General features: G+C 43.1%; 5 protein-coding genes across 10 annotated transcripts; 3 read left to right on the plus strand and 2 right to left on the minus strand.

Moving 5' to 3' along the window:
• The first annotated feature begins 845 nt into the window (after positions 1-845).
• On the plus strand, positions 846-4,481 carry gale (UDP-galactose-4-epimerase). Of its 4 annotated transcripts, none has more exons than XM_080293663.1 (12): positions 846-997; positions 1,464-1,522; positions 1,647-1,776; positions 1,969-2,081; positions 2,434-2,547; positions 2,848-3,024; positions 3,105-3,218; positions 3,334-3,400; positions 3,503-3,588; positions 3,676-3,753; positions 3,902-4,016; positions 4,141-4,481. In XM_080293663.1, the coding sequence occupies exons 3-12, from the start codon at positions 1,656-1,658 to the stop codon at positions 4,200-4,202; spliced, it is 1,047 nt and encodes a 348-aa protein (XP_080149789.1). In that variant the 5' UTR covers positions 846-997; positions 1,464-1,522; positions 1,647-1,655; the 3' UTR covers positions 4,203-4,481. The 4 variants fall into 4 exon arrangements, with proteins under 4 accessions (XP_080149789.1, XP_026007182.1, XP_026007184.1 ...); XM_026151398.2 differs by having other exon boundaries at positions 871-997; positions 1,966-2,081; XM_026151397.2 differs by lacking the exon at positions 1,464-1,522 and having other exon boundaries at positions 1,966-2,081.
• A 133-nt stretch (positions 4,482-4,614) lies between these two features.
• On the plus strand, positions 4,615-9,152 carry zbtb8a (zinc finger and BTB domain containing 8A). 3 transcript variants are annotated; one of them, XM_026151392.2, is made up of 4 exons: positions 4,615-4,936; positions 6,107-6,969; positions 7,064-7,233; positions 7,383-9,152. In XM_026151392.2, exons 1-4 carry the CDS (start codon positions 4,872-4,874, stop codon positions 7,698-7,700), a joined length of 1,416 nt encoding a protein of 471 aa, XP_026007177.1. In that variant the 5' UTR covers positions 4,615-4,871; the 3' UTR covers positions 7,701-9,152. The 3 variants fall into 3 exon arrangements, with proteins under 3 accessions (XP_026007177.1, XP_026007176.2, XP_026007178.1); XM_026151391.2 differs by lacking the exon at positions 4,615-4,936 and adding an exon at positions 4,988-5,194; XM_026151393.2 differs by lacking the exon at positions 4,615-4,936 and adding an exon at positions 5,630-5,791.
• Positions 9,153-10,650: 1,498 nt separating this feature from the next.
• On the plus strand, positions 10,651-13,948 carry hmgcl (3-hydroxy-3-methylglutaryl-CoA lyase). The gene is made up of 9 exons (XM_026151401.2): positions 10,651-10,795; positions 10,963-11,046; positions 11,165-11,272; positions 11,383-11,478; positions 11,602-11,750; positions 11,844-11,907; positions 11,996-12,184; positions 13,044-13,169; positions 13,296-13,948. The coding sequence occupies exons 1-9, from the start codon at positions 10,700-10,702 to the stop codon at positions 13,395-13,397; spliced, it is 1,014 nt and encodes a 337-aa protein (XP_026007186.2). The 5' UTR covers positions 10,651-10,699; the 3' UTR covers positions 13,398-13,948.
• Positions 13,949-14,666: 718 nt separating this feature from the next.
• gjb3 (gap junction protein beta 3) lies at positions 14,667-17,267 on the minus strand. The gene is made up of 2 exons (XM_026151402.2): positions 17,118-17,267; positions 14,667-16,442 (listed from the first exon to the last, which is right to left on the minus strand). The coding sequence occupies exon 2, from the start codon at positions 16,393-16,395 to the stop codon at positions 15,535-15,537; it is 861 nt and encodes a 286-aa protein (XP_026007187.1). The 5' UTR covers positions 16,396-16,442; positions 17,118-17,267; the 3' UTR covers positions 14,667-15,534.
• Positions 17,268-20,384: 3,117 nt separating this feature from the next.
• On the minus strand, positions 20,385-22,412 carry gjb10 (gap junction protein beta 10). The gene is made up of 2 exons (XM_026153001.2): positions 22,271-22,412; positions 20,385-21,882 (listed from the first exon to the last, which is right to left on the minus strand). Exon 2 carries the CDS (start codon positions 21,787-21,789, stop codon positions 21,004-21,006), a length of 786 nt encoding a protein of 261 aa, XP_026008786.2. The 5' UTR covers positions 21,790-21,882; positions 22,271-22,412; the 3' UTR covers positions 20,385-21,003.
• Positions 22,413-22,823: the final 411 nt, after the last annotated feature.

Raw genomic sequence — 22,823 nt, forward strand, 5'->3', positions numbered from 1 at the left:
ACGTCACGTCGCTCACGTAGCACGGCAAGAGGATTGGAGATCCGTGAAGTTAATGAAGATGCGTCATTAAAATCCGTTTGATGCTTCAAAGTAAGAAATAAATTTGTTTAATGTTCCCAATAAATGTTAATATTACATTTATAAAAGAGCACAGAGGCTGCACATTTAGGGGTCACCCCAACAGATCATCTGCCTCACCTTTTCTCCAGCGTCCTCCTCTGTCACCCCAACACTCTCCATCAATGAACCTGTTTTCCTCCTCCTGCTGCATCCAATATATATTCAGTGTTCCTCTCCTGCACATGTCTCAGCCCCATCCCTCTAACTTTAACTCCAAACCTGAGCTGTCCTTCTGGTCACTAGCCTCCTAGCCTCACATAAGAAGGTTCTGGGTTTGAATCCAGTCTGGGGGTCTCTGTCTTGAGTTCGCACGTTTTTCCTGTGCTTACCTGGATCCTATCTGGCTTCCTCCGACAGACCAAAGACAATTAGTAAAGTAAGTATATAGGTAAATTTTGGTGAATTAGATTAGCAGATGAGAATGGATGGATAGACTGCTACTAATAAAGCATCTGATGGCCAGTGGGGTTAAAGTATTTATCAGTGTCACATTAATGGATGTCAGAATTTAAGGAGTAAAGGAAAAAGCGACAGATCTAAAACTAAACTAAACTGATGGACTGTAAAGAAGTCCATCAGTTATATTTATCCCATATGGTTTTACAGAAGTTGATTTCGCTTTCTTGAAACTAAAGTGAATTTACCATTTGTGCTTTTATTTTGAAAGTAGGCGTATAGGAAGTTGTCTGTTAAACTTTCGCTTGACTCCGCCCCACGTTTTACAGGAAGTAAAGAAATGTCTACAGGAAAAACTAGAAGACTTCACTGAATGAACTGACGGATAAACCTTCAACACTCACCTCTTCTGCTTCTGCTTCCGACAACGTTTATCAAGAGTCTCCACCGGAAACGCCTTTTCATCTCTCAAAGAGAAACGGTGAGTATTTTACAGAAACTCTAAATGAAAGTGAACTGTTGTGTCATTTTAGCACTTATTACTTAGGTTATGTTTTTATTCTTCAAGTAATATTATCAGTTTCGGTTATTTAGCCTGAAGAAGCAGCTTTTACTTTTTTCTCTTTTTAAAAACAAAAAGCCTTCAACGTTGCTCTGATCCAATATTTCATCCATTTGAATTAACTATAATATGTGGAGTTCTGTAGAGAGATAAAGTATAAGCCTTGAGATATTCTGATTGCTTCCGTGGAACAAACAGGATGTCTTCAAGCTGAGTAATAACTGGAACTGAGTGATAAAGTTTCATCATACAAAGTGCAGGGAAGTTGTGGCCTGTTGGAAAGAGAATATCACTCTCTCGAAAGATAAGATGGCTCTTAACAATAGCCAGTAGTCACTGACGTGTTATTCTTCGAGCAATATAATTGTTTCATGTGGTTGGACAGGTGAAGGCTTGAACCTGCTGACGTGGGACAATACAGGTGTGTCACTTGGCTTTAAACAGGTGTGTCAGGATAAAGCATCTCCTCATCCTCCAGTCAGAGTGGCATAGTTTTGCTTCCACTACAGCATTCAGACTGAGAGAGGATTTTGATTGACTTGATGTTATTGTATCTTTTATCCATCAGACCCAAAGAATGGCAGAGAAGGTGCTGGTCACAGGTGGAGGAGGCTACATCGGGAGTCACTGTGTGGTGGAGCTCATTGAAGCAGGCTACCAGCCAATCGTGGTGGATAACTTCAGTAACGCTGTGCGAGGTGAGCTCACCAATTAAGAGCTTTTACTGAGAAAATTACTGAAAAAACTGTAGGGTCTACCTTACAGGCAACTGATTTGGATTAATTAAAATTGAATTGAATTGAAAAGTAATCAGCGTGATACTTAGACCTAGTGTTTCTGTATGTGTGTGTGTGTGTGTGTGTGTATCCGTTGTGTTTTGGATTGAGGAGAAGGGAATGTGCCAGAGAGCATACGCAGGATAGAAAAGCTCCTGAAAACCAGCATTGAGTTTCATGAGCTGGACCTCCTCGACCGCCCCGGCTTGGAAAAGCTGTTCAAAAAGGTCAGAAAGTTGTTACACTTGGTTTGTTTTTCCTAATTATTCATCTGCATCTGCTACTGTTTTAGAGAGTGCCAACAGTGTACACACTTTGATTTGTAAAGTCAGTGTGTTTGGGGTTGTTTGGCTAAAAAAAAACAGCCCGGTTTCTGCTTTACTGTTACACACATAAAACAATCAGCAAGAAGATAAATGCACCACCATTTAACTTTTTTAGCCTTTGTTTGTTTCCTTAAAAATGTCCCTGCTGGCCTGCATAAACTGTCATGAAAAGCAGTTCATTTGTAGTATTTGCATGCCTTAAATCTGAAACCGGCCTGTGTCACACATGTGCTTCTCTGTTTGTGTGCTGCAGCATTCCTTCAGTGCTGTGATTCACTTCGCGGGGCTGAAAGCTGTGGGCGAGTCGGTGGAGAAGCCGTTACTCTACTACAAAGTGAACCTCACCGCCTTCATGAACCTGCTTGAGGTCAGTCAGTAGCTCCTGGGTAAACTGATCTCAGATGTGCACTTTCAATCTTTGCTCTGCACTCATTATTAATCCCTGCTCTGACCTTATTCTGTGTTTGCTGAGCGCACACCCGTGTGTTCATTTGAAAATGAGCTGATAAATTCTAAAACCGCATCCTTCTGATATGTTATGCATGTGGAGCTCATCATAACAGCCAGAATCAGCCTTTTTTCCTCAGCCCTGAGCTGTGGACTGCTGACTCGCTGGCCACTGATTGTGTGTATGTGCCGTGTTTATGTGTATCTGCACGTCCCCCAGGTGATGCAGGCTCACAGAGTGCGCAATCTGGTCTTCAGCAGCTCCGCCACAGTATATGGAGACCCCCAGCGCCTCCCCATAGATGAGCAGCACCCCGTGGGAGGCTGCACTAACCCCTACGGGAAGACCAAGTACTTCATCGAGGAGATGGTCAAGGACCACTGTAAAGCTGAGAAGGTAAACTCAGAAGAAAGACATTCACAGACGCACACACTTCCATCTCCTGAGTTGTCTCATTATTCCTTCTCTGTGGGCAGGACTGGAATGCTGTGCTGCTGCGCTATTTCAATCCAATCGGAGCTCATTGCTCCGGTCAGATAGGAGAGGACCCTCAGGGTATCCCTAACAACCTGCTGCCATATGTTGCCCAGGTATCTAAAGTCTCTGCCAGATGCCACGCTGTGCTCATCATAGTGATTGTATTTCAGTCTTTCATCTGTCTCCATGAATCACATGACTCCGATTTGCTTGCATTGCTTAATTTAGGTCGCCGTTGGGAGACGAGAGTGTCTGAGCGTATATGGGAATGACTACGACACGATCGATGGCACAGGTAACGAAATTACTGCAAATCACTGCACTTGCTTTGAAATAGCACTTTAAATAGCAGCCAGATACTCGGTACCATGAAAACGAGGCTCCTTTCTCTTTGCAGGTGTGAGAGATTACATTCATGTTGTGGATCTGGCAAAGGGACACATAGCTGCTCTAAAGAAGCTGAAGGAGGACTGCGGGTGCAAGGTATAACAACTTGGAGCAAATTTCCATCACGACCATTGTCACATAGATGCTTTAGATATTTATTAGTGTGTGTGTGTGTGTCTGTAGGTTTACAACCTTGGGACAGGAAAAGGCTACTCAGTGCTTGAGATGGTGAAAGCCATGGAGAAGGCTTCCGGAAAAGAGGTGAGTCATCGTGGTTACTGTGAGAGCTGAATCATGTTTATAGTCTGTTTTCTAGAAGTGACGCAAAGCACGACCAATCTGGCACTGTGGAAATACCTCTGATCACCTTATTTTTCCATGTAATTAACATAATGTGTTTTCTGTTTAGATCCCATATAAGATCGCCCCTCGCAGAGGCGGAGACGTAGCTTCCTGCTACGCCGACCCTCGCGTAGCTGAGAAGGAGCTGGGCTGGAAGGCTCAATTTGACCTGGAAAGAATGTGTAAGGACAGCCACGCTGGAAAATCTGATTCTTCTCCATGATTGCTCTTCTACAGTCAAATAAATGCGTTGTAGCATCTCCCGTATGATCTCTGTGTTTTTTCTTTGCACTCCTTTCCATGCAGGTGAGGACCTGTGGCGCTGGCAGTCCATGAACCCCACCGGATTTTCTAACGGCACTTGCTGACGCAACCCGAGCAGACTGTTGCGTAAAAATCCTCTTTTAAAATCACCAAAGGGAACCACCAGCTTCCTCATTGGCGCAATGACACATAAGACCTCAAGAGAAGCTGCATTGTTTTTATTTTTGTTAAACTCTAATGATTCAGCTGACTACAAGAAGAGTATCTAAATGTTTGTTTACTCTTTGCTGTTAGATCAGACTTAACAACTGATATTTTCTCTATAAATGTATTGATCTGTGAGCCATAACAATGAAAGAATAAATTAATTTTCTTACTGAATAGCTGAAACGCGCACTTTGCCTTGACTGTCTGGAGTGATTGTGACCCCGGTTTTTGTTGTTATATACATATAAAAAAAATTCTGAAATACGGGGGCAGATTAAAGACTCGGACCTGTGTGGTAAGGTTAGAGGAGCATCATGAGCCCTGCACAAATACTGTATGAATATCGCTCCTTTCGCAACGAGGGCGTCTGTTTAAACGGGGCACTGGGACTTTAAATGGCTCCTTGAACCCTCGGGCACCCAGTTAATAAACACCCACGTCAGCACTGTGCTCCAGTCGGTCTAACCGGGTTTCGGTCTTTAGGGCTGAGCAGGAAGTGCCTGACTGTGGACCCTGGACGAGCAAAGAAAAGAGCGGAGGGGGGGAAAGGCAAACGGGAATTAAACATGGATATGGTGGCGGACTTGGGGGCGAGCAGGCTGTACAGGGCGCCGGGTGAATCGAGCCACCAGTGAGTATCGATGGATTTTGTCAGGGGGGGTAAGAAGGCGTGGGGCGTAAGCGGGTCCTGCCGACACCTCGCGCCTGCGAAGCAGTCGCTCGCTTTGGGCAGCAGTCAAATCCTCCCCGCTGTGTCGCCGGACCTCCGGAGAGAAGTGGGGGTGGTCTTGAGGATGAAAACGGGCGTGTTAGTGCGTCGTTGCCCTAGACTGTTACACAATGCGAATAGATGTGTTTTTCCAGCTCGCAGCGCGCTCACTTGCCGGAGGTTTGTGTCTGTTTTTCTATTGTGTGCTGGCTGAAGCCTGAAGTGGGCGTCGCTCCAGGACAGACAGACTGGGCTGCCCGCTTTCCTCTCGCAGGACTGCAGCACTGTCGTGTTGCTTTGTAGGTCGAAGGATGTCTGATTTTACGCGGAAGAGCTCGGTGGGGACGGTAGTCTTGATTTCGCGTGCCGTGAAAGGCACCGTGGAGTCCTGCGGGCGGGCGTTGCACCGTGGGTTGTCGGGCGCTGCGGAGGTTGTCACACAGCCGCGCTGATGGCTCATTAAACACGAAAGCGTGCAATCCCGAGCCTGCACGAGCACGGATTGAACAGGTTACCGTGAAATGAGAACTGTTCTGAAAATCAGGGTGCTGGACATTTTTTTTCTCTTTGCGTGTCCGGCTGCAGTGTTTTATTTTCTCTTCCTACAAGTCTGACGCGTTTACTCCATCGGGGGTTTCCGGAGCGCGTGAGACCTCAGAAATGATTAAAGGTTTTGTCACCCGATGCTCTCTGACTGACTTGAGTCGGGTGTAACCCATTAGGAGAAGATTTTGCCTGAAGGATCCTTCAACAAATCAAAATGCAGAAAAAAGTCAGGTGGGCGGGCCCTCTGCTGAGCCCGTGTAAAGACAAAGATGCAATAATTGACAGCTGCAAGCATGTGGTGATGCTGCTGTGTTTGTTATGCTCAGATCAGTGTGCCATGATTACCATTGTAGGCTGTTACCAGACCATTAAAATCCAGGAGCCCGTGTTTCCTTTATTTATCTGTTAATTTGGCATTGGGAGAAGTTCAGTAATAAATGTCCACCGGGTCTGCGGGACCTCTGTCATTTCTTATTTTCTTGATAAAGAAGTGAGTGTGTCCTGCATACAGAGCTAGTGAGCAAGCTGTCATGTTGTCTCCTGCAGGCAGCCTCAGAGGTGGTTCAACACGGCCGACATCACAGTGTCTCACCAAAGCAACATGCTGAAGCAGCTCAACCAGCAGCGTCGCCAGGAGCTTTTCTGTGACTGCAGTGTGTTGGTGGAGGGCCAGCTCTTCAGGGCTCACCGCAATGTTTTGTACGCCAGCAGCGGCTACTTCCGCATGCTGCTGTCCCAGGGGCCCGATGACTCTGTCAACGCCACCTTCGACGTCTTCAGCCCCGAGACCTTCACCGTCATCCTGGATTTCATCTACTCCGGCCAGCTGGACCTCTCCAGTCACAATGTGATTGAAGTTATGTCTGCAGCCAGCTACCTGCAGATGAACAACGTCATCAGCTACTGCAAGAACTTCATCAAGTCCTCCTTGGACATCAGTGTGAAAGATGAAGACAGCGATCGCTGCCTCAGCTTGTCTGAGACCTGTAGCTTTACCAGCGGAGCAGGAGAAGACTCCACAGAGCAGCATCAGGGCCCCTGCTCTGTTAGCCCTCCACCTGCGCTCTGGACTCGGGACAACTCCAGATCACAGTCTAGCTTTATGGGAAAGGACTCGGACCAGGATCCTTCGGCCTCAGCCCTGAAGACTGACCCTAACAGCCCTGTTAACGAGCTCAGTGCAGATGCAGAAGACCTCCAGGACCCTCAGGACCCTTTGTACACCTTGCCTGGATCAGAGCGTCGGCGTGGAAAAGGGAGCACAAAGAGGCGAGCGTCCAACAGCGCTCGGTCCAACCAGCACGAAGACTTGGACATCCAGGAGGCACGGACACGAAAGGCTGAAAAGGCAGAGGAGCTTTACGCTACTCTACCACCGATTGTGGGTGTTATTGGACACTTTAATAAAGGTGTGTGCTGCCAGAAGATGATGATGACTGGAATACTTGGACAGAGATGATAGGAAAAAGTCAAATGTCACAATTTCTCTGTTCCTCTTTGCAGATTCGAATCCTACCATGCGCTTCAAATGCCCCTTTTGCACACACACAGTGAAGAGGAAAGCAGACCTGAAGCGTCACCTGCGCTGTCACACCGGGGAGAGGCCGTATCCATGCCAGGCCTGCAATAAGCGCTTTACTCGCCTGGAGCATCTACGCAGCCATTTTGAGACAGTAGGTGTTTTCACAGCAGATGGTAAATTTACACTTTCTTCTGTGTCTGTGTCGGCTTACAGCTCCAGGAAAACAAGCTGTTAAACAAATTTACTCTAATATTGAATAAATCTTTATCCGATCTTTTCTTTTTCTTTTTAATCTCCCAGATTCATCAAGCCAGGAAGCTGGTGTGCAGGAAGTGTAAGTGTCAAGTGACCGAGGAGACCGGGCATGTGGTGTGTGAGGGCACGAGACGCTACCGCATGTGCACAGCGTGCATCCAGGAAGTGGGCTGTGACGACGTCCCCATGAACAGCCTGGAGGGGCACAACGAGGAGCCGGCACTGTTACTGGGCGTGGACGGGGAGGAGGAGGGGGACACAAAGAGGAGCTGGATGGTGACTGACGACGATGACCTGGCAGAAGACTCGGGCGCCGACCTCATCATCCAGCAAGTGGACGTCAGCGACGAAGAGCTGCAGTGAAACTGGACCAAAGTGTGCGTGTGTTTGTGTGTGTGCAGATGCGTAACCATATTTGAAGTGTTTGTGTTTTAAAGTGCCCCATGTATGCTTATTTTCAATTTAGGGGTTTACTACAATAAGTTTACATTCATTAGTATTCAAAAATCATTTTTCTCATATTGTACTGTGCATAGTGTTACTGCTGCTTCTCTTTTCACCATCGGCCTGAAATGATCTGTTCTAGGAAAGCGAGGTATCCAGCCAGAGTTACAAGTACCCCAGAGAGTACTTTAGCAAGAGCAGTTAATTAAATTACAATTTCATTAAAGAATTGATTGAACTTAAAGAATTTTTGGCAGATAATTAATTGAAAGTAATGGTTAAAAAGAAGAATTGGGCGAAAATAGTCATGCATAAATGATTCAAACATATAAGAAATGATCAAAAATGAAATATCCTGCTAAAAGCACAGCTAAAATCTTTAGCTAAGAGAATATGCAGTTCAAATGGTTCAATAGTGGATGAATATAACAGTTATATAACAGTTACAATTAAAACACAACAGAAAAATAAAACCTGTTTTCTAGGCTGTATTATAACACAACTAAAGATGGTTAGCCGTGCAGCATTTTTGTGATTTCTACTGTCATTAGTTTTTTTTTTAATTAAAAATGGAATAAAAGAAATTCACCAGGTCTTCAGTTCATCAGCCGGAGGGCACAAAAGCTTGTTTTCATTCTTCCAGCCTCGCAGAATACTTGGTTTGCTGACATGTTTTACATTTCGTTTGTAGAAAAGAGAAAAATGGCAGACTTTTAGGCAGTTGGTGCAACTGGATGTAGCTGAGGCATTCTTTGTTTAGCTGCTAAACTGGCATTTTACATGGTGACATAGAGAAGTAACGGAAGAACAGCCAGTTTCACAGGCAGTTTCACTTCAGTGTTTTGTGTGGGTGGGTGAAACTTTACTTTTAATAAAGGTGTGAAGAATAGGGAAAAACCCCAAAAGCTTAACAGGGGCACTTTAAAGCCATGCAGGAGAGTTTATGCATAAAATGTGGGATTCACTCATGTAAAAACATACGTTTATGATATGTTGTGTATTAGTTTAGTCTTTTCTTATCAGTTTGTTGAGCTTTGTCAGAAAAAAAATGAAGGTTTTCTGTTACGCTTCATAAAGATATGCAGTATCTGAAGCATGCATATTATGTGTTTCCTTTGCTTCAATCATAATATGATATTATAATCTTTTCAATAAGCTTTTTTTTCTCTCGTGCATGAAAAGCTTTGGTCCTTTTGGCTGCTTTCTGCCAGCCTTTCAGCAAAAAGGTGAAGAACAGAATGATCACCTGTATCCTGTAGGGACAGTCTTTTTAAATGTTTTGTTATGATATGCAGTATGATACAAACGCATAATTTATTTGTTTGTTTGTTTGTTTTTTACTTTTGGACACATTAAAGATATTTTTATAAATTTGTTTCTGGGTCTTTAACTTTAATCACGAACAACCGAACGACTTCTCATTCAGAGGAGGCTCTGTTTTTTATTATTCTTATAGGAGTATTAAATGGTGTAAAGTAAGATAGAAGTAAAGTCATAGAAAAATAAATACGATAAAGGACAACGATTGTGGGAAAACTGGTAACAGTGAAAAAGTGCAATAAACTAAACCTGAAAAAATTATAAAATTTTGTACATAGTTTTGTCATCTTGGAACAAATACATCAGTATATACAAAAACTTTACAACTCTGAATGCAAATTGCATGTTACCAATAAAATCAATTCTGGAGTCATTACGGCATCTGTGATGGAAAAGTTTAAATAATAAACGACAAAATATTACAACAATGTTGAATATAACCTATTTAAACAGTTCTATAGTTTGCTTTCATAATGGTGTGTTTTGTAGACGCTGACAATGATTTTCTTACATCTTCAAGAATGTTCTTGGTTCGATGATGTGGGGAGGTTTTTCTTAACCATGGAAATAATTCTGTGATCATTCACTTTAGTTGTCTGCTGAATTTCTTGCTATTCCTCTGATACACCTACTTTTGTTCTTTAAACCTTATTCTGAAAGTTCCTGTCGTGGAATTTTTTAGTAATAAAGTCTGCAACACGGTCAGCTGTGGTCAGGCTATTTTAATTACTGCATGCAGGAGAGCCAACACACATCAAACATCACAGTTCACAGTCATGCGAGCTCTGCCCTTAAGATGTTGCAGGTCTCTTTTATACCCACACACAGCTCTCGGTATCTTTTCCGTTACAACAGGTTTTTTGTCCCATGGGCTGTTGCTGGGCAGAGAGCAGTTTCCCATGAAGATCCCGGCACTGGTCTTCTTGGGAGTTTCGTCCTTGTACGCCCTTACAGTTAGCAGATAACACAGTGAAACATTGTTTCACAAGGTCATATTGACACATAATGTGAAAACTAGAATTTTCCCCATTACATTACAGATAAAAGCTACCAAACACAAGTTCAACACTTCGACAATAAATCAACTCTATATGTTTTATCTGGTTAAACTGCCTTGCCATTTACCACTGAAGCTCTGAAATGAAGGACCACGAACACATAGTCTTTCATCCATAGTTTGCCACTGTAATAGTGTACAGATGCAAAATTACAAATATTGTGGACCTAATTATATTTTAAAAGGAAAGGAAACATATCTGGCCACAAGGAAAACCAAAAGTGAGCTAAATTAAAAATTAAAAGATAATAATTAATAATCTGGTTTTGCTTGAAGTTTCTTCCTGCTAACATTGAGTTATCTCGTTCCACTGTCCACAAGTGCTTGCTCACAGTGGGTCGTTTGATTTTGAGTGTATTGTAGAGGATACAAAGCGCCTGGAGGAAACTATTATTGTGATTTGGCGCGTCATAAATCATAAACAATTCTTTCAGTTCCACCCTTTCGCCCATAGATGGCGTCCACGCGGTGCTTTCGTGAGCCTGTGAGGACTCCGCGCCTGGAAGGGACGTCGTGACGTCAAACCGGAGGCTGGACCATCATGGCGACTGTCATGAAGCTCGTCCACAGGAACGCTTTAACGTCGCTTATGGGGCAGCACTGCCTGTCGTTCAGCTCCGCGGCGGCGCACAGAGCAGTGAGTTTGAATTGTGTGTGATATGACGCGCTGCTTAGATGCACGGCCGTGTTTGTCCGCTAGCTGTTAGCGTCCCCTGCTGTTATGCTAATTGTCGTTACATGTTCGAGGCCCCTTATTAGCTGATGGTAATTTAACACCACTTGTTTCTTCTGTTCGTGTTTTAGGCTGGAGTAAGAGCGGCCCAGGCTTTTCCAGGGAAGGTGAAAATAGTGGAGGTGGGACCAAGAGACGGCCTTCAGAATGAGAAGGTAGCGTGTGTTTACGATGGCGCAGGCGCATAGTTCGTGCTTTGCGTCACCAGGTGATAACAGAGTTACCCGAGTTAGTTATGTCGATACTTACATAACCAACTCTTTGCACTTTCAGACTCTTGTACCAACAGAGGCCAAAATTAAATTAATTAACATGCTGTCAGAGTCGGGGCTGTCCGTCATTGAGGCTACCAGCTTCGTCTCCCCAAAGTGGGTTCCACAGGTGAGTATGCACACGCACACACAGTGCTGGCACATCCGGCTAAGGGCAATACACAAACTGCATGACTTCTTTCTGTCACTGCTGACCGGTTTCTGTCATCCAAATGTTAGATGGCAGACCAGGTGGAGGTGATGAAGGGTATCAGCAGGAAGCCCGGGGTGACTTATCAAGTCCTCACCCCCAATCTCCAGGGTTTCCAGGCTGCTGTGAGTGTCAAGCATCCAATCTCATCAACCGTCACTACATAAACATCCTCCATCGCCATCTTCACACACAATCGTTGGTGCTTCCGTTTAATTCCTCACAAGAAATGCTCTTATTTACTTCAGGTCAAGGCAGGAGCCCCAGAAGTAGCCATATTTGGTGCTGCGTCTGAGCTCTTCAGCAAGAAGAACATAAACTGCTCAGTAGATGAGAGTTTACAGCGCTTTGACGAGGTTATGAAAGCGGCTAAAGAGGCCGGTGTGCCAGTTAGAGGGTAAGAATAGTGGCCTCCCCTCAACTGTCAGCAGATCTTTAAATCACTTCAATTGCCCTCTAATTCTTGCTTATGTGCTTCTTGTCATCACAGTTATGTCTCCTGTGTCATCGGATGCCCGTATGAAGGCAAGGTGGCACCTGAAAAAGTGGCACATGTGAGTTATGGCTTGTTTAAAAAAAAAAAAAAGCAAAACTATTTTGCATTAATTGATGTTGCCGCTCAATCTGTCCTCTGCCTCACAGGTAGCTAAGCGGCTATACTCCATGGGCTGCTACGAGATTTCTCTGGGTGACACCATCGGAGTGGGAACTCCAGGCAGCATGACTAAAATGTTGGAGGCAGTGATTAAAGAGGTTCCCGTCAGTGCGTTGGCGGTGCACTGTCATGACACCTATGGCCAGGCTCTGGCTAACATCCTTGTAGCTTTACAGGTCAGGCTGGTTTGAGACTATTTTGTTTACACACACATATTTTAGGGCTGCCACAAACGATTATTTTGATAGTCGACTTGTCAGATCATGCATCCATTGGACCTGAAATGTACAGCTTATTGCTCCAGCATGTATCTGCTCTTACATAACTATCATTAGCTTACAGCTTAAAGTGTTTAAGGTATGTGCTCCCTAAAAATAAAGATACGATGACAGTTTATTAAAGATTAGATTAGGTAAAACTTTATTAAAAAATTGTTCTTGAATTCAACCATTTCTAAGACACGTGGGTGAAAATCACCTGACGTTAGTGTTCTAGGGTTAATCTTTGAGTAATGCAGAAGGATAATTGGGTGTCCTTTTAGCTGATCTGTTGTTTGCAGGATTGTACTCAAATATTTGATTTCTTTAGGCGGGGTTTGTATCATCAGGCTTGAGTTTGCCTCACTGTTGCCAGCTTGGGCGCTACTTTTTAACCTTCTTTAAAAAAATACAGAGGAAAAACATTATTTGTGGTTCTGCTTTTCGGAGCAGGAGAGTGAGGAACACCTCTCTGTACACCGAGTGAGCTGCAGCAAGGCTGACGCTTTTATTGTTTGTAAAGGGGGGAAAAGGAAGAGTTGTTCTGTTGCTTCCAATTTTCTTTCTGTGTGATTATATAGAGGAAGTCACATGACAGCCATTAACTTCCAGCTGGTGGTGCCATGTTGTTTGTGTGTATTTTTTCTTAATCACCCCATTTTGCTGTTGATTACCACTCAGTCTCTTTAAAAGAGAACCTGGTATTTTTGAATAGCTGCAGCTGGTCACTGTTGTCTGTTTTCCTGATTTCTATGCTTTGTGTTTGTTTGTTTTTCAGATGGGAATCAGTGTGGTGGATTCATCAGTAGCTGGACTGGGAGGCTGTCCCTATGCCCAGGGGGCTTCTGGGAATGTTTCAACTGAAGATGTAGTTTATATGCTGCACGGACTTGGAATTCAGACGGTAGGAGGACTTCAGACTTTGTCTGCGTCGATGCTGCTCGATCTGCTACCTGGCTGCTTGAAGATAATTACGACTTCCGTGCTTAAGTGCTCTAATATGACCTCTTAAATTTTGTCTGTACCCCAGGGAGTTGACCTCTCTAAGCTGATGGATGCTGGAGCTTTCATCTGTCAAACCCTCAACAGGAAAACCAGCTCCAAGGTGGCACAGGCAGCCTGCAAACTGTAGAGGAACGACAAACCAGAGGCTCTCTCTCTCTCAGACTGAACACTAAAGCGTGATTATGTAACCTGGAGCTTTCTGTGTTTTTTGTTGGTTTTTTTTTTTTTGGGGGGGGGGGGGGGGGGGGCGGCGTTAATTTATCGTCTATGGAAGATCAGGATCAGCAGGCTATGCCAGTCAAATCGGAGTAAAATATCTAATTGGATATTAATATGACAGCATTGCTGGAACGGTGCCTTATGTAAAGTAAGTGTAATCACATCATGACCTGTGTGCCTGTGTTTTAATAGTGTGCTTGCATTAGTTTCCAGGCACTGGCGAAGCCGACATGATCGCCAGACTTTGTTTATAACAATAAATTATCCAGTAAGCATCTTGTGGGCATCACCGTTTGAGTTTCCATCATTCTCCATCCTCGACTCAGGCATTGAGCTGGCTGGTGAAAAACTGTATTGACACAGGTTATTTTTATTTTAAATGTATTTATTTTCAAATCTAAAATGCAAATGTTTCTGTAGACTTTGTTTTAAAAATAAAGATTGATAAATTGTCTTGAATCTTAAGGATCACCTGTGTCTTATCTGGTATGATTCGTGGCCTGAAAGGTAGCTATACCTATACTCACATTTATTTTGTGCTTTTTAACCGTACCTCACACCCACAGCCAATTTAGAGTCATCGGTTAACATGACATGTATGTCTCTGGGCACCAGAGAACATGCAAACTCCTCCAGAAAGGCCCCAGCTGGGTTTCAAACTAGTACCTTGTAACGATGAGTTTGCAATGCAAGTCAATGGAGGTGAGAGTGCATCATCACCATTTCTATAGTAATTTTCCAGCTTGCGTAAATGACTCAGGATAAAAACGGTTCCTGCTACACCTTTTAAAACCGGCTTTGTGAGCCTGACAGGCAGATTGAGATTCCAGAAATGTCCGCTAAAGATCCTAGACAAGCAAAGCCCGTAGGAATGAGTCGGTGACCAAAATCTAAGTTATGTAGTTATCTAAATTCTAACTTGTTTACAAATGTGAAAGTTGTCAAACGTATGTTGATTTTTCAAATCAACGTATGTTTTTGAAACAACTTGAACATAATATAATGACAAGCAGACGTCCCACCTGATCACAGATCGGCCTAAAAAAAAAATTAATCAAGGGGATTAAAGGCAGCTCTTAATAGCAACAAAGTAGAGGATGAAGCTAGGGCTGTTTTTAGACATTTTAGGCATTTGAACTGGCATGGAGTGACGCTCTGATAAAAGAACAAACAGAAACATATTCCAAACATTTAACGTCTTTACAATTATAAAAATGAAATAATAACAAGGACAGGAAATACAATTCCTCAGAGCTTCCACAGTCGCCAATGAATGACTCACAAAAATACTTGAATACAGTTCCGTGAGCCGTGTGTGTGTCCACAGTCTTCCAGCACTGAATTAAACAGCAGCATTCCTTTCACCTTTAAAATCAACAGTGGTCTTGGATCAGACGGCGTTGTGTACAAGTACGTCAAAACACAGCGTGTCTACAGCATAAACTGAGACCAAGCAACATGTCTACCAAGGATTCAGAAGGAACAATGCAACAACAATAAATGCATTTTTTGTTACCATAGTTGATCCTAAATGCAATAGAAAACTCATTTTTTAAGCCAGTTTGCACAATTTCTACTATTCCTCAAACATACGTATCACCAAACGAGCCTCCACACTCTGCTGCACAACACTTTACTATAAAACTGGGAAAGGAAATCCATGATTTAAGTTCAAATTAAAATAAAGGGATCACAGAAGCAAAACGGGAAGTAGGGTGCTCAGACATGTGGATACTGGCAGGGAGGATTCATTACCACCACCAACCCCTCACCGCGCAGTGAACCTTTATTAAAAAATTCAAACCGCATATCACTAAAAGACCAATTTTGCTTCAAGCCAAAACAAAAGTTCATGTGCTCCTTAAGTGTTGCATGTGGACACAAGGGTCCACAGGATGAATCCAGTACTGATGACTCAACTTCCAGGCTCTGACAGAATGTAGTTTGGCTCATTGTTCTGAGTCTCTCATTTTTTTTAGTTCTGTCTTTGGATTGCAGCCCAAACTCTGCAGAGCTTTTGCTCTTTGGCCTGGTTTCAGCTCTGATCATGAGATAGATAGGTTAGGAGCAGAGGCTCGTATCTTCTCCTCAAGTCTGATTGCAGATGGTCTGTATGGAGGAGACTTGTATGAAGATTTGAGGAATGAAGGCTTTTCCTTTAGATCATGCTTCGACCCAACACGGTTGGAGTTGTTAAAGGGGTCCTCAAAGTCGTCATGTTGGATGTCCATGGCGCGGTTGCGTCTTTTAACCTTTTTTGCACACTGTACAATGCGCTTGTAGATGAGATAAAAGATCTCACAGATATTCAGGACGATGCAGAGGGCTGAAGCTCCGACCATGAAGTATGTAAAGACTTTTTTTTCAGTGGGGTGACCAATGTAGCAGTCCACAATGTTCGGGCAAGGCGACACTTCACACTTGACCAGCCTTGGCAGGTAGAAGCTGTTGTATATTCGGTGGAGGATATAGAGGAAAGCGATTTCAATGCCCGTCTTAGCAAAGAGGCTGATCAGGTAAGTCCACCATAAGCCGCCATGTTTCTTGCCCGTGTTGTTGTACAGCTTGGTGTTCTCACCATGCTTGGCCTTGTACTTGCGCTCACGGTCATCACGATACGCCACATGCATGACCACCATTAATGATGGACAGGTGACAAAGATGAGCTGCAAGGCCCATAGGCGGATGTGGGAGATGGGGAAGAAGTGATCATAGCAGACGTTGGCACAGCCGGGCTGCTTGGTGTTGCAGTCAAAGTCCTTCTGCTCGTCACCCCACACTCGTTCTGCTGCCACCACATACACCAACACCCTGAACACAAACACCACTGACAGCCAAAGACGCCCAAATGCCGTGGAGTATTTGTTCACCCCACTGAGGAGGGCTTGAAAGGTTTTCCAGTCCATGGTCTAGTCTGGCAGTTAAGTATCTTGGTAGCAGTTTCTCTTCAGACCTGGATGTGGTAAAATGAAGAATGGTTGAGCATATATTCACTATCACCTGAATTATCTGCTTTGAGACTCTGAACGTTAGTGTTTGTGAGCTCTTACATACGAGGCTTTCTTTAAAAATAAAAACATTTTCTTACTTAAAAGGAAAAAAATGGCACTGGATCTTGTAAAGCTGATTTTTTATTTAAAAACAGCTCCCACTTCTAATCTATCAGTTCTACCAGAAACACCCACAAACGCAATTATGAGGAGGCTTCATGCCAGCTTGATCAAAAAGGAAATAGCTGAGCCAACACTAACACACCCAACCTTATACACATAAAATGTACTTTTTGGAACTTTATAGTTAAACAGTTAAACATTAAAAGGAGATATATAAGCACCAGTCCTATCATGTTAATTTGTTTATGAGTAGACGCGGGTTTTTGGAATCTTTACAGGTCGTTAAAAAAGCCTTTTACGCACGGGCTGTCTTGGGTTTTGTTTAGTTTTTTGACTTTTTGGACACCGCGGTACGTACATGGCTCTTCTCATTCACCAGAGATAAATTACAGTTACGTAAATTGCTCCACGAAAGTCCGCGAAACGATCACTCAGCCTTCTATCATTTCCAGCTTGCGCAAACGCGAAGTTTAAATGTCAAAATCAAGAGGAGGAAGAAAAAGGTTTTCACTAACCCAAGAAGGTTAATCCATAATTGTTCCAAACCGATGCAAGCACGTGTTTATTCCCCGATGATCTGTCGTTTCTTTTAGTTCGTTTGACTCCTTTAGTGCACAGACTTGGCTCTGCTCGCCAGGTAAGGGAGCGCAGTGCTGAGAAATGTCTTTGTGGGTGTGGTTAATACGAAAGACTAGAACTTACCCCCAGATTTTCCTCATCTCCCTCTCTCCATGTGCCTCTTGTTCGCCAAGACAGTATAAAAACTATCACAGCAACGAACTGCGTTGTTTCCGGGTAATTCTGGTAGGATTTGAAAATACGGGAGCAATCACCACACTTGGTTCAAATGTACTGGTGGCAATCTGGGGACCACCAGGAATCATTCTGAGGGTCTGAAGATCAGACTTATCATCACTTCACAATGAATAAGAGTTTTCTTCCCCACACATGTACCTTCTGAGGTGTACCAATATTAATCTGACTGATTAAATCTCATCGAACAGCGTTAACGGGCATTAAACCTTTTCAATATATTACTTATTTATTTTTCAAAGGGTTAAAAGGCAAAGCACTTAGCTTCATTTTTTATGTTTGAGGATTCCAAGAACAGGGTTTGCTGCCTTGCCTCAACTTGTTTCTGAGTGCTTAACAGAGTAGACTAAAAGGAGGACACACCCTAAGGTGAATACATTTTTTGTTGTTATGTGTGACTCTTCCTCTTCATGTTGAAACTTTCCCTACACTACTTTTTTTTTTCTTCTTTTAACGAGGTTAAAGCAAAAGATTAGACTTTTGTTAGCGGGGAGATCAGTTTATATATTTGTTTGATTTGTGTTCTTTTCTTTGTAAATGAATCAGTTTTCTTCTTTCAAGGCTGAATATTGTGTTTCCTTTATGCTTTTTGAAACGTCTACTCGTCTCAGATAACAACTCACAAACTCCCAGAACGCTCAAGCTCCTCTTCATTGTAAGATCATAAGCTGCAGCTTTTGTCTCCTCTTTATCATCTGTAGGTTAAAAACTATTGTATTATTTTGCAGATGAAGATCCTGTCTGGAACATCCAATGTCTGTTTGTTTGAAATTCCAGGGCCTTGCTACAACTTGCCAGCTCTTGTGCTGAAAGCATTTCTATTCAGTCTTTGAATACAAATAATATAATGCAATAACATAAGTCAGGTTTGTTTGTACTGTTTAGTATCACAAACACAATGCCCTAATGGGTTTGATACAGGCTCATAATAGCCATGTCTCCCCACCAAACACAAAAGTTAAAATAAGTCCAGGAAAAGTTCGCAGAAATCACAGAAGTTCCTGTTCAGGTGTCACATGCACGGTGCAAAACCAAACCTGATCATCAAGTTAAGTTACTGTTACTCTTTGCACCTTGTAAACCGCTTAAAAGACAAAGATATAATAAGAACTGTGAACCAGAACCAGGTGAAAATGTGCACAACCACAATTAATTCAACTGTATATCTTTAAATGCTTTAGAAAGAACTTCCTTTACATATTCCAGTCTTGCATTCAAACAACAAACACCTTTGTGTCATTTTGTAAATGTAAAAGCAACACTAGATGCAGATTGTTGGAGTGGTGCTCTCTTTAAATGACATGGCTGAACTTGAAGCTTCAGCTGTAGCTGAGCTTTTCAGGAAATCCTCTGAGGGCAGGGCAGCACAACATCAGCAATTCACAACTTAGATCAGTTCAGTGGACAGAAATTACATTCAATTCGGGGAGGGGTTAAAAAAAAGAGTCTTCTAGACTTTAAATGAAGAACTAGTCAAGGCAGATGAGGCACGCCTGGAAAAATGCCGTCTGTGACTCAACCGTGGCAAGTCTTTACGTGAGAGGCCAAAACAACAGGATAAACACTTCTCTGGTTGTGATGAAAGTAAGGAAACAGAACAGAGGAAGTTGGTGCAAGATGAGAAGATACACCAGGGAAGGTCTGATGATGAGGCTCATTAAAGAAAAGACCCACACAAACAGACCACATAGAACAAGCACAGAACAGAGCTGAACATAAAGCTGCTCTAAATTTCAGTGCCAGTTTATATTACACAATACTTTATGTGACGAAGGTTAATAAAGTTATTATTGGGTTATTGTCATCACCAGAAAATATCAACTATCAAAGGTCCACGTTCGTCTTGTGCCTTTTCCCTTGTGGAAGGATCCTCTAAAAAATCTTGGACTAATTTATGTTAATAAGCCAAATCATGACTGGTCACACTGCTTCAGGAAAACCTGCATTGTTCCATGACAGGAAAACATTATGGCCTTAACTACAGTTATTCTCATTTCTAATGCATCTAATTGTGCTGGACCTGGTGGGAAACAACCACCTATTCCAAAGTTTCTCCTACCAAAAGCCCCAAACTCAACAACAGCGAGTTAAATATATAAGACAATGTAAACTTGCAAATATTCTCATTTGTGGCAGACGGTACCAGTGAGTTTTGGGGGCATTAGTCAAATAATCTCAACTACTTAAGATTCTCTCAATCAATATTTAATTCATCTCTAGATGGGCCCAACAAGGACCTCTGGCAGCCTGGAGAATATTTCTGAAAGTTCAGGTAATTTTAAGGATCGCTTGACCTAAGTCATGTACACACATACCAAAACAAAATTTTCTGCTTAGTGCACATCTGTCATATTTCTGATGGCATTCCACAGTGAAGGTGAAAGTGGCTTTCCTGAATGTTATTACGATAATCTACAGACCTCAGGGGTAATTTTTGAAAAGAGTGTCTACTAAAATATACTTTAACACTTCCAGTTGAACATTCACGTCTACATGTCTCAATGAGAGCAAAAAACTCTCTCCTTAGATCTACTTCATCTCTCTTACAGTGTAAATACTGAAGCTGTCCATTCAGAATAGCAAATTCCTGTGCTGGGTGGATCCACACGTCAGCAGGGATGAAACAAACCGAGGAGTGGGAGGTTCCTGCTCTGCCCGTTTTAAAGTACCAATCAACTGTAAAAAGTTATGAGGGCGCTGCTCATGGCAACAAAGCAATTTGTGCAGCCAATGAGAGAGGGCCTTATGAAACACACGGATGAAGGAAGAAAACAAGAGAAGAAAGTCTGACGCCTTAGTCCAACCACAGAACCTCTAATCCTTTTCTGGACAGGCCGCCTGCTTTACATTGTTCTGCATGGGAATCTGTTTACTGGAACTACAGCTCTCATTCTGAAGTTAATACAGTATATGCTGCAGTGTGTGGACCTCTAGGACTCAACCCTGCACTAATAAAAACACACTCAAAATGCAAAATTATAATCTTTAATGAAAAATAATCACAACAAAACTGCATCTCAGTACAGTGAAATATAAACACCCTGATATCACTGACTGCTCTTTGTTCTCTACTGCATGTACACAGGAAATACAGAAAGTAAAATGCAGCAACTTTCCAACCTTTTGATAAATAATGAAAAATACAGTTCACCAAGAGTCTGACACACTGAGTGTCTGAGTCAGAGGGAAAGACTGCACACAGTTTGAACCAAACATCTTGAGGCTGGGCAAGAGCAGAAGGAAAATCTTACACACAAACCACATGTGTTTGTAAAACCTTACTCGCCAAACCAGCGAGTGACTCATGTATTTGATCTCAAGGCTCAGTTGGACACCGCTTTGCACAAATTGTTTTTTATTCTCTGCAAGGGCTAAAGAAATGTAAACTGTAAAATAAGTCCCTACAGCAGAGAGGAGTGCAGAATTTAAACTTTTAAAACCATATAGAATAAACTACACTGCAGTTCAGTCTCTGAGAAGAAGAAAAATCTTCTGTCAAGTCTTTTAAGGAAGTTGCTGTAGAATGGCGAGAGACAGCTTTGCTTTCCCATGTCTTTTTCATAAAGTCTGTGTAATGTTCTCAGTATCTCAAGATACGACGACATAGTACGACTTCTTTTCAGTGGTGCCTTGTTCCGCTGACTTTAGAGCGTTTGCCTCCATCAGTTTGCTTCCACTGGACATTGAGTGGGTGATGACCTGACGAGAGTGATGGGCTGAGCTGAGAAACTCATGGCAGCGTTTTCCGACTAGGTAGAGGATTTCAAAAAAGGAGAGGAGGATGCAGGCCAAGCTGGTGACCACCATGAAGATGGTGAAGATTCTTTTCTCAGTAGGCCGAGAGATGAAGCAATCCACCGTGTTGGGGCAGGGAACCTGTGCACACTTAATGAGACTGGGGAAGCTGTAGCCCTCGTACATGTGGTAAACGAGGAAGATGAAGGTGGCGTCCACGCCTATTTTGAAGACCAAAGTCAGGATATAGGTCCACCACAGGCCTCCACGCTTCTTGCCCGTGTTTGGGTAGAGACGCTTGCAGTTCTCGCCATACTTTAGCTGATTTTTCCGTTCTCGGTCCTCCCTGTAGGCGACGTGCATCACCACCAGGAATGAGGGGCAGGTGACGAAGATAAGCTGGAGGGCCCACAGGCGCACATGGGAGACGGGGAAGAAGTGGTCAAAGCAGACATTATGGCAGCCGGGCTGATTTGTGTTGCATGTGAAGTCTTTCTGTTCATCTCCCCACACCTTTTCTGCTGCCACCACAAACACCATAATTCTGAAGAGAAAAACAACCGAGAGCCAAACTCTGCCGAAGGCTGTGGAGTATTTGTTCACTCCGCTGAGGAGGCCCTGGAGAACTACCCAATTCATGATGACTTTTGTTCACAGTCTGTCTTCTCTTGCTGCTGATGGAAGAGAGAGGCAGCCGTTGGTGGAACAGACCAACGTGAGGGATGAACTAGCCTGAAACAAGAAGAAAACGCAGTCGAATCACAAATGCATAAAAAGGGAGAAGAAACAAAGTGTGGAGGAGCTGGGTCATAAGCGTACACGTTTGCGTGTTTACACGGATTTGGGGCGACAGTGAAATACACAAATCCGTGTAACGCGAGCAGAAAAGAGACTAAAAACGTATACAGTGTGTTTTCAGTTGCAAAATGTCTGACTTTGGCAATCATCTGCGTGCGGAGTCTCAATCCGTCAAGTCAAACCAGCCTTTCCACTTCACACAGTTTTAACAGTTAACGCGTAATAGCGCAAACCAAAGTAGACAACAAGCACTAAAAATCCACTGAAACAAACTCGCTTTAATATCTGAGCAACTCCTTTACACATGTCTGTGAATACTCACAGTTTAAACCCAGATGTCGCGGTTCAAAGTCGGAGCGCAGGAGCGGAGTTTGGACGAACCTCTCCGATGACACTCTCGGAACATTTCCCGACAGGATGGGAGTGGAAGGGGCGGAGTCGCTCGTCTGCCTCGAGCTCAGTGTGTTCAGGTGAAATAACTGCTCCACCTAGAACGTGTTCAGTCATGGGGAGTTATTTTGGCTGCTTTGAAATATGCAACAATAATTCCGATGCAACTTTTTTTCCTCCTCGCTGTTATTTTTTAGAAGACTAATTAAAAATCAATGATGTGGTGGATTCTGTTCAGCTGGGAAACAACAAGCTTAAGCAGAGACAGGCAACAGGCACAAGTTAAGGTAAACTGAAAGAATGCATATGTCTATTTACACTGTCTGCTGCACGTTTGTGCTAATTTGCAGTTTTTTTTATCTGCATATTCGCTAAATAACGTTTCCCGAACAAAAGTCATTTCAACATTAAAATTTTCTGTAACGCCAAACGTCTACTTTCATTCTTGTTCTAAATGTCTTTACATTAGAGTTAGATTTATTTAA

Source organism: Astatotilapia calliptera, chromosome 19 (genome assembly GCF_964374335.1).
Source record: "Astatotilapia calliptera chromosome 19, fAstCal68.1, whole genome shotgun sequence".
Taxonomy (NCBI): Eukaryota; Metazoa; Chordata; class Actinopteri; order Cichliformes; family Cichlidae; genus Astatotilapia; species Astatotilapia calliptera.

What these genes read in the sequence shown, in the direction of transcription:
- gale (XM_026151397.2), top strand. Translation starts at nt 1,656, where the DNA reads ATGGCAGAGAAGGTGCTGGTCACAGGTGGAGGAGGCTACATCGGGAGT. An exon ending in CCTTCATGAACCTGCTTGAG is followed by an intron (nt 2,548 to 2,847) that starts GTCAGTCAGTAG and finishes CACGTCCCCCAG; the next exon opens with GTGATGCAGGCTCACAGAGT. An exon ending in ACCACTGTAAAGCTGAGAAG is followed by an intron (nt 3,025 to 3,104) that starts GTAAACTCAGAA and finishes CTCTGTGGGCAG; the next exon opens with GACTGGAATGCTGTGCTGCT.
- zbtb8a (XM_026151391.2), top strand. Translation starts at nt 5,100, where the DNA reads ATGAAAACGGGCGTGTTAGTGCGTCGTTGCCCTAGACTGTTACACAAT. An exon ending in TATTGGACACTTTAATAAAG is followed by an intron (nt 6,970 to 7,063) that starts GTGTGTGCTGCC and finishes TCCTCTTTGCAG; the next exon opens with ATTCGAATCCTACCATGCGC. An exon ending in TACGCAGCCATTTTGAGACA is followed by an intron (nt 7,234 to 7,382) that starts GTAGGTGTTTTC and finishes TTAATCTCCCAG; the next exon opens with ATTCATCAAGCCAGGAAGCT.
- hmgcl (XM_026151401.2), top strand. Translation starts at nt 10,700, where the DNA reads ATGGCGACTGTCATGAAGCTCGTCCACAGGAACGCTTTAACGTCGCTT. An exon ending in ACATCCTTGTAGCTTTACAG is followed by an intron (nt 12,185 to 13,043) that starts GTCAGGCTGGTT and finishes TTTGTTTTTCAG; the next exon opens with ATGGGAATCAGTGTGGTGGA. An exon ending in ACGGACTTGGAATTCAGACG is followed by an intron (nt 13,170 to 13,295) that starts GTAGGAGGACTT and finishes TCTGTACCCCAG; the next exon opens with GGAGTTGACCTCTCTAAGCT.
- gjb3 (XM_026151402.2), bottom strand. Translation starts at nt 16,395, where the DNA reads ATGGACTGGAAAACCTTTCAAGCCCTCCTCAGTGGGGTGAACAAATAC.
- gjb10 (XM_026153001.2), bottom strand. Translation starts at nt 21,789, where the DNA reads ATGAATTGGGTAGTTCTCCAGGGCCTCCTCAGCGGAGTGAACAAATAC.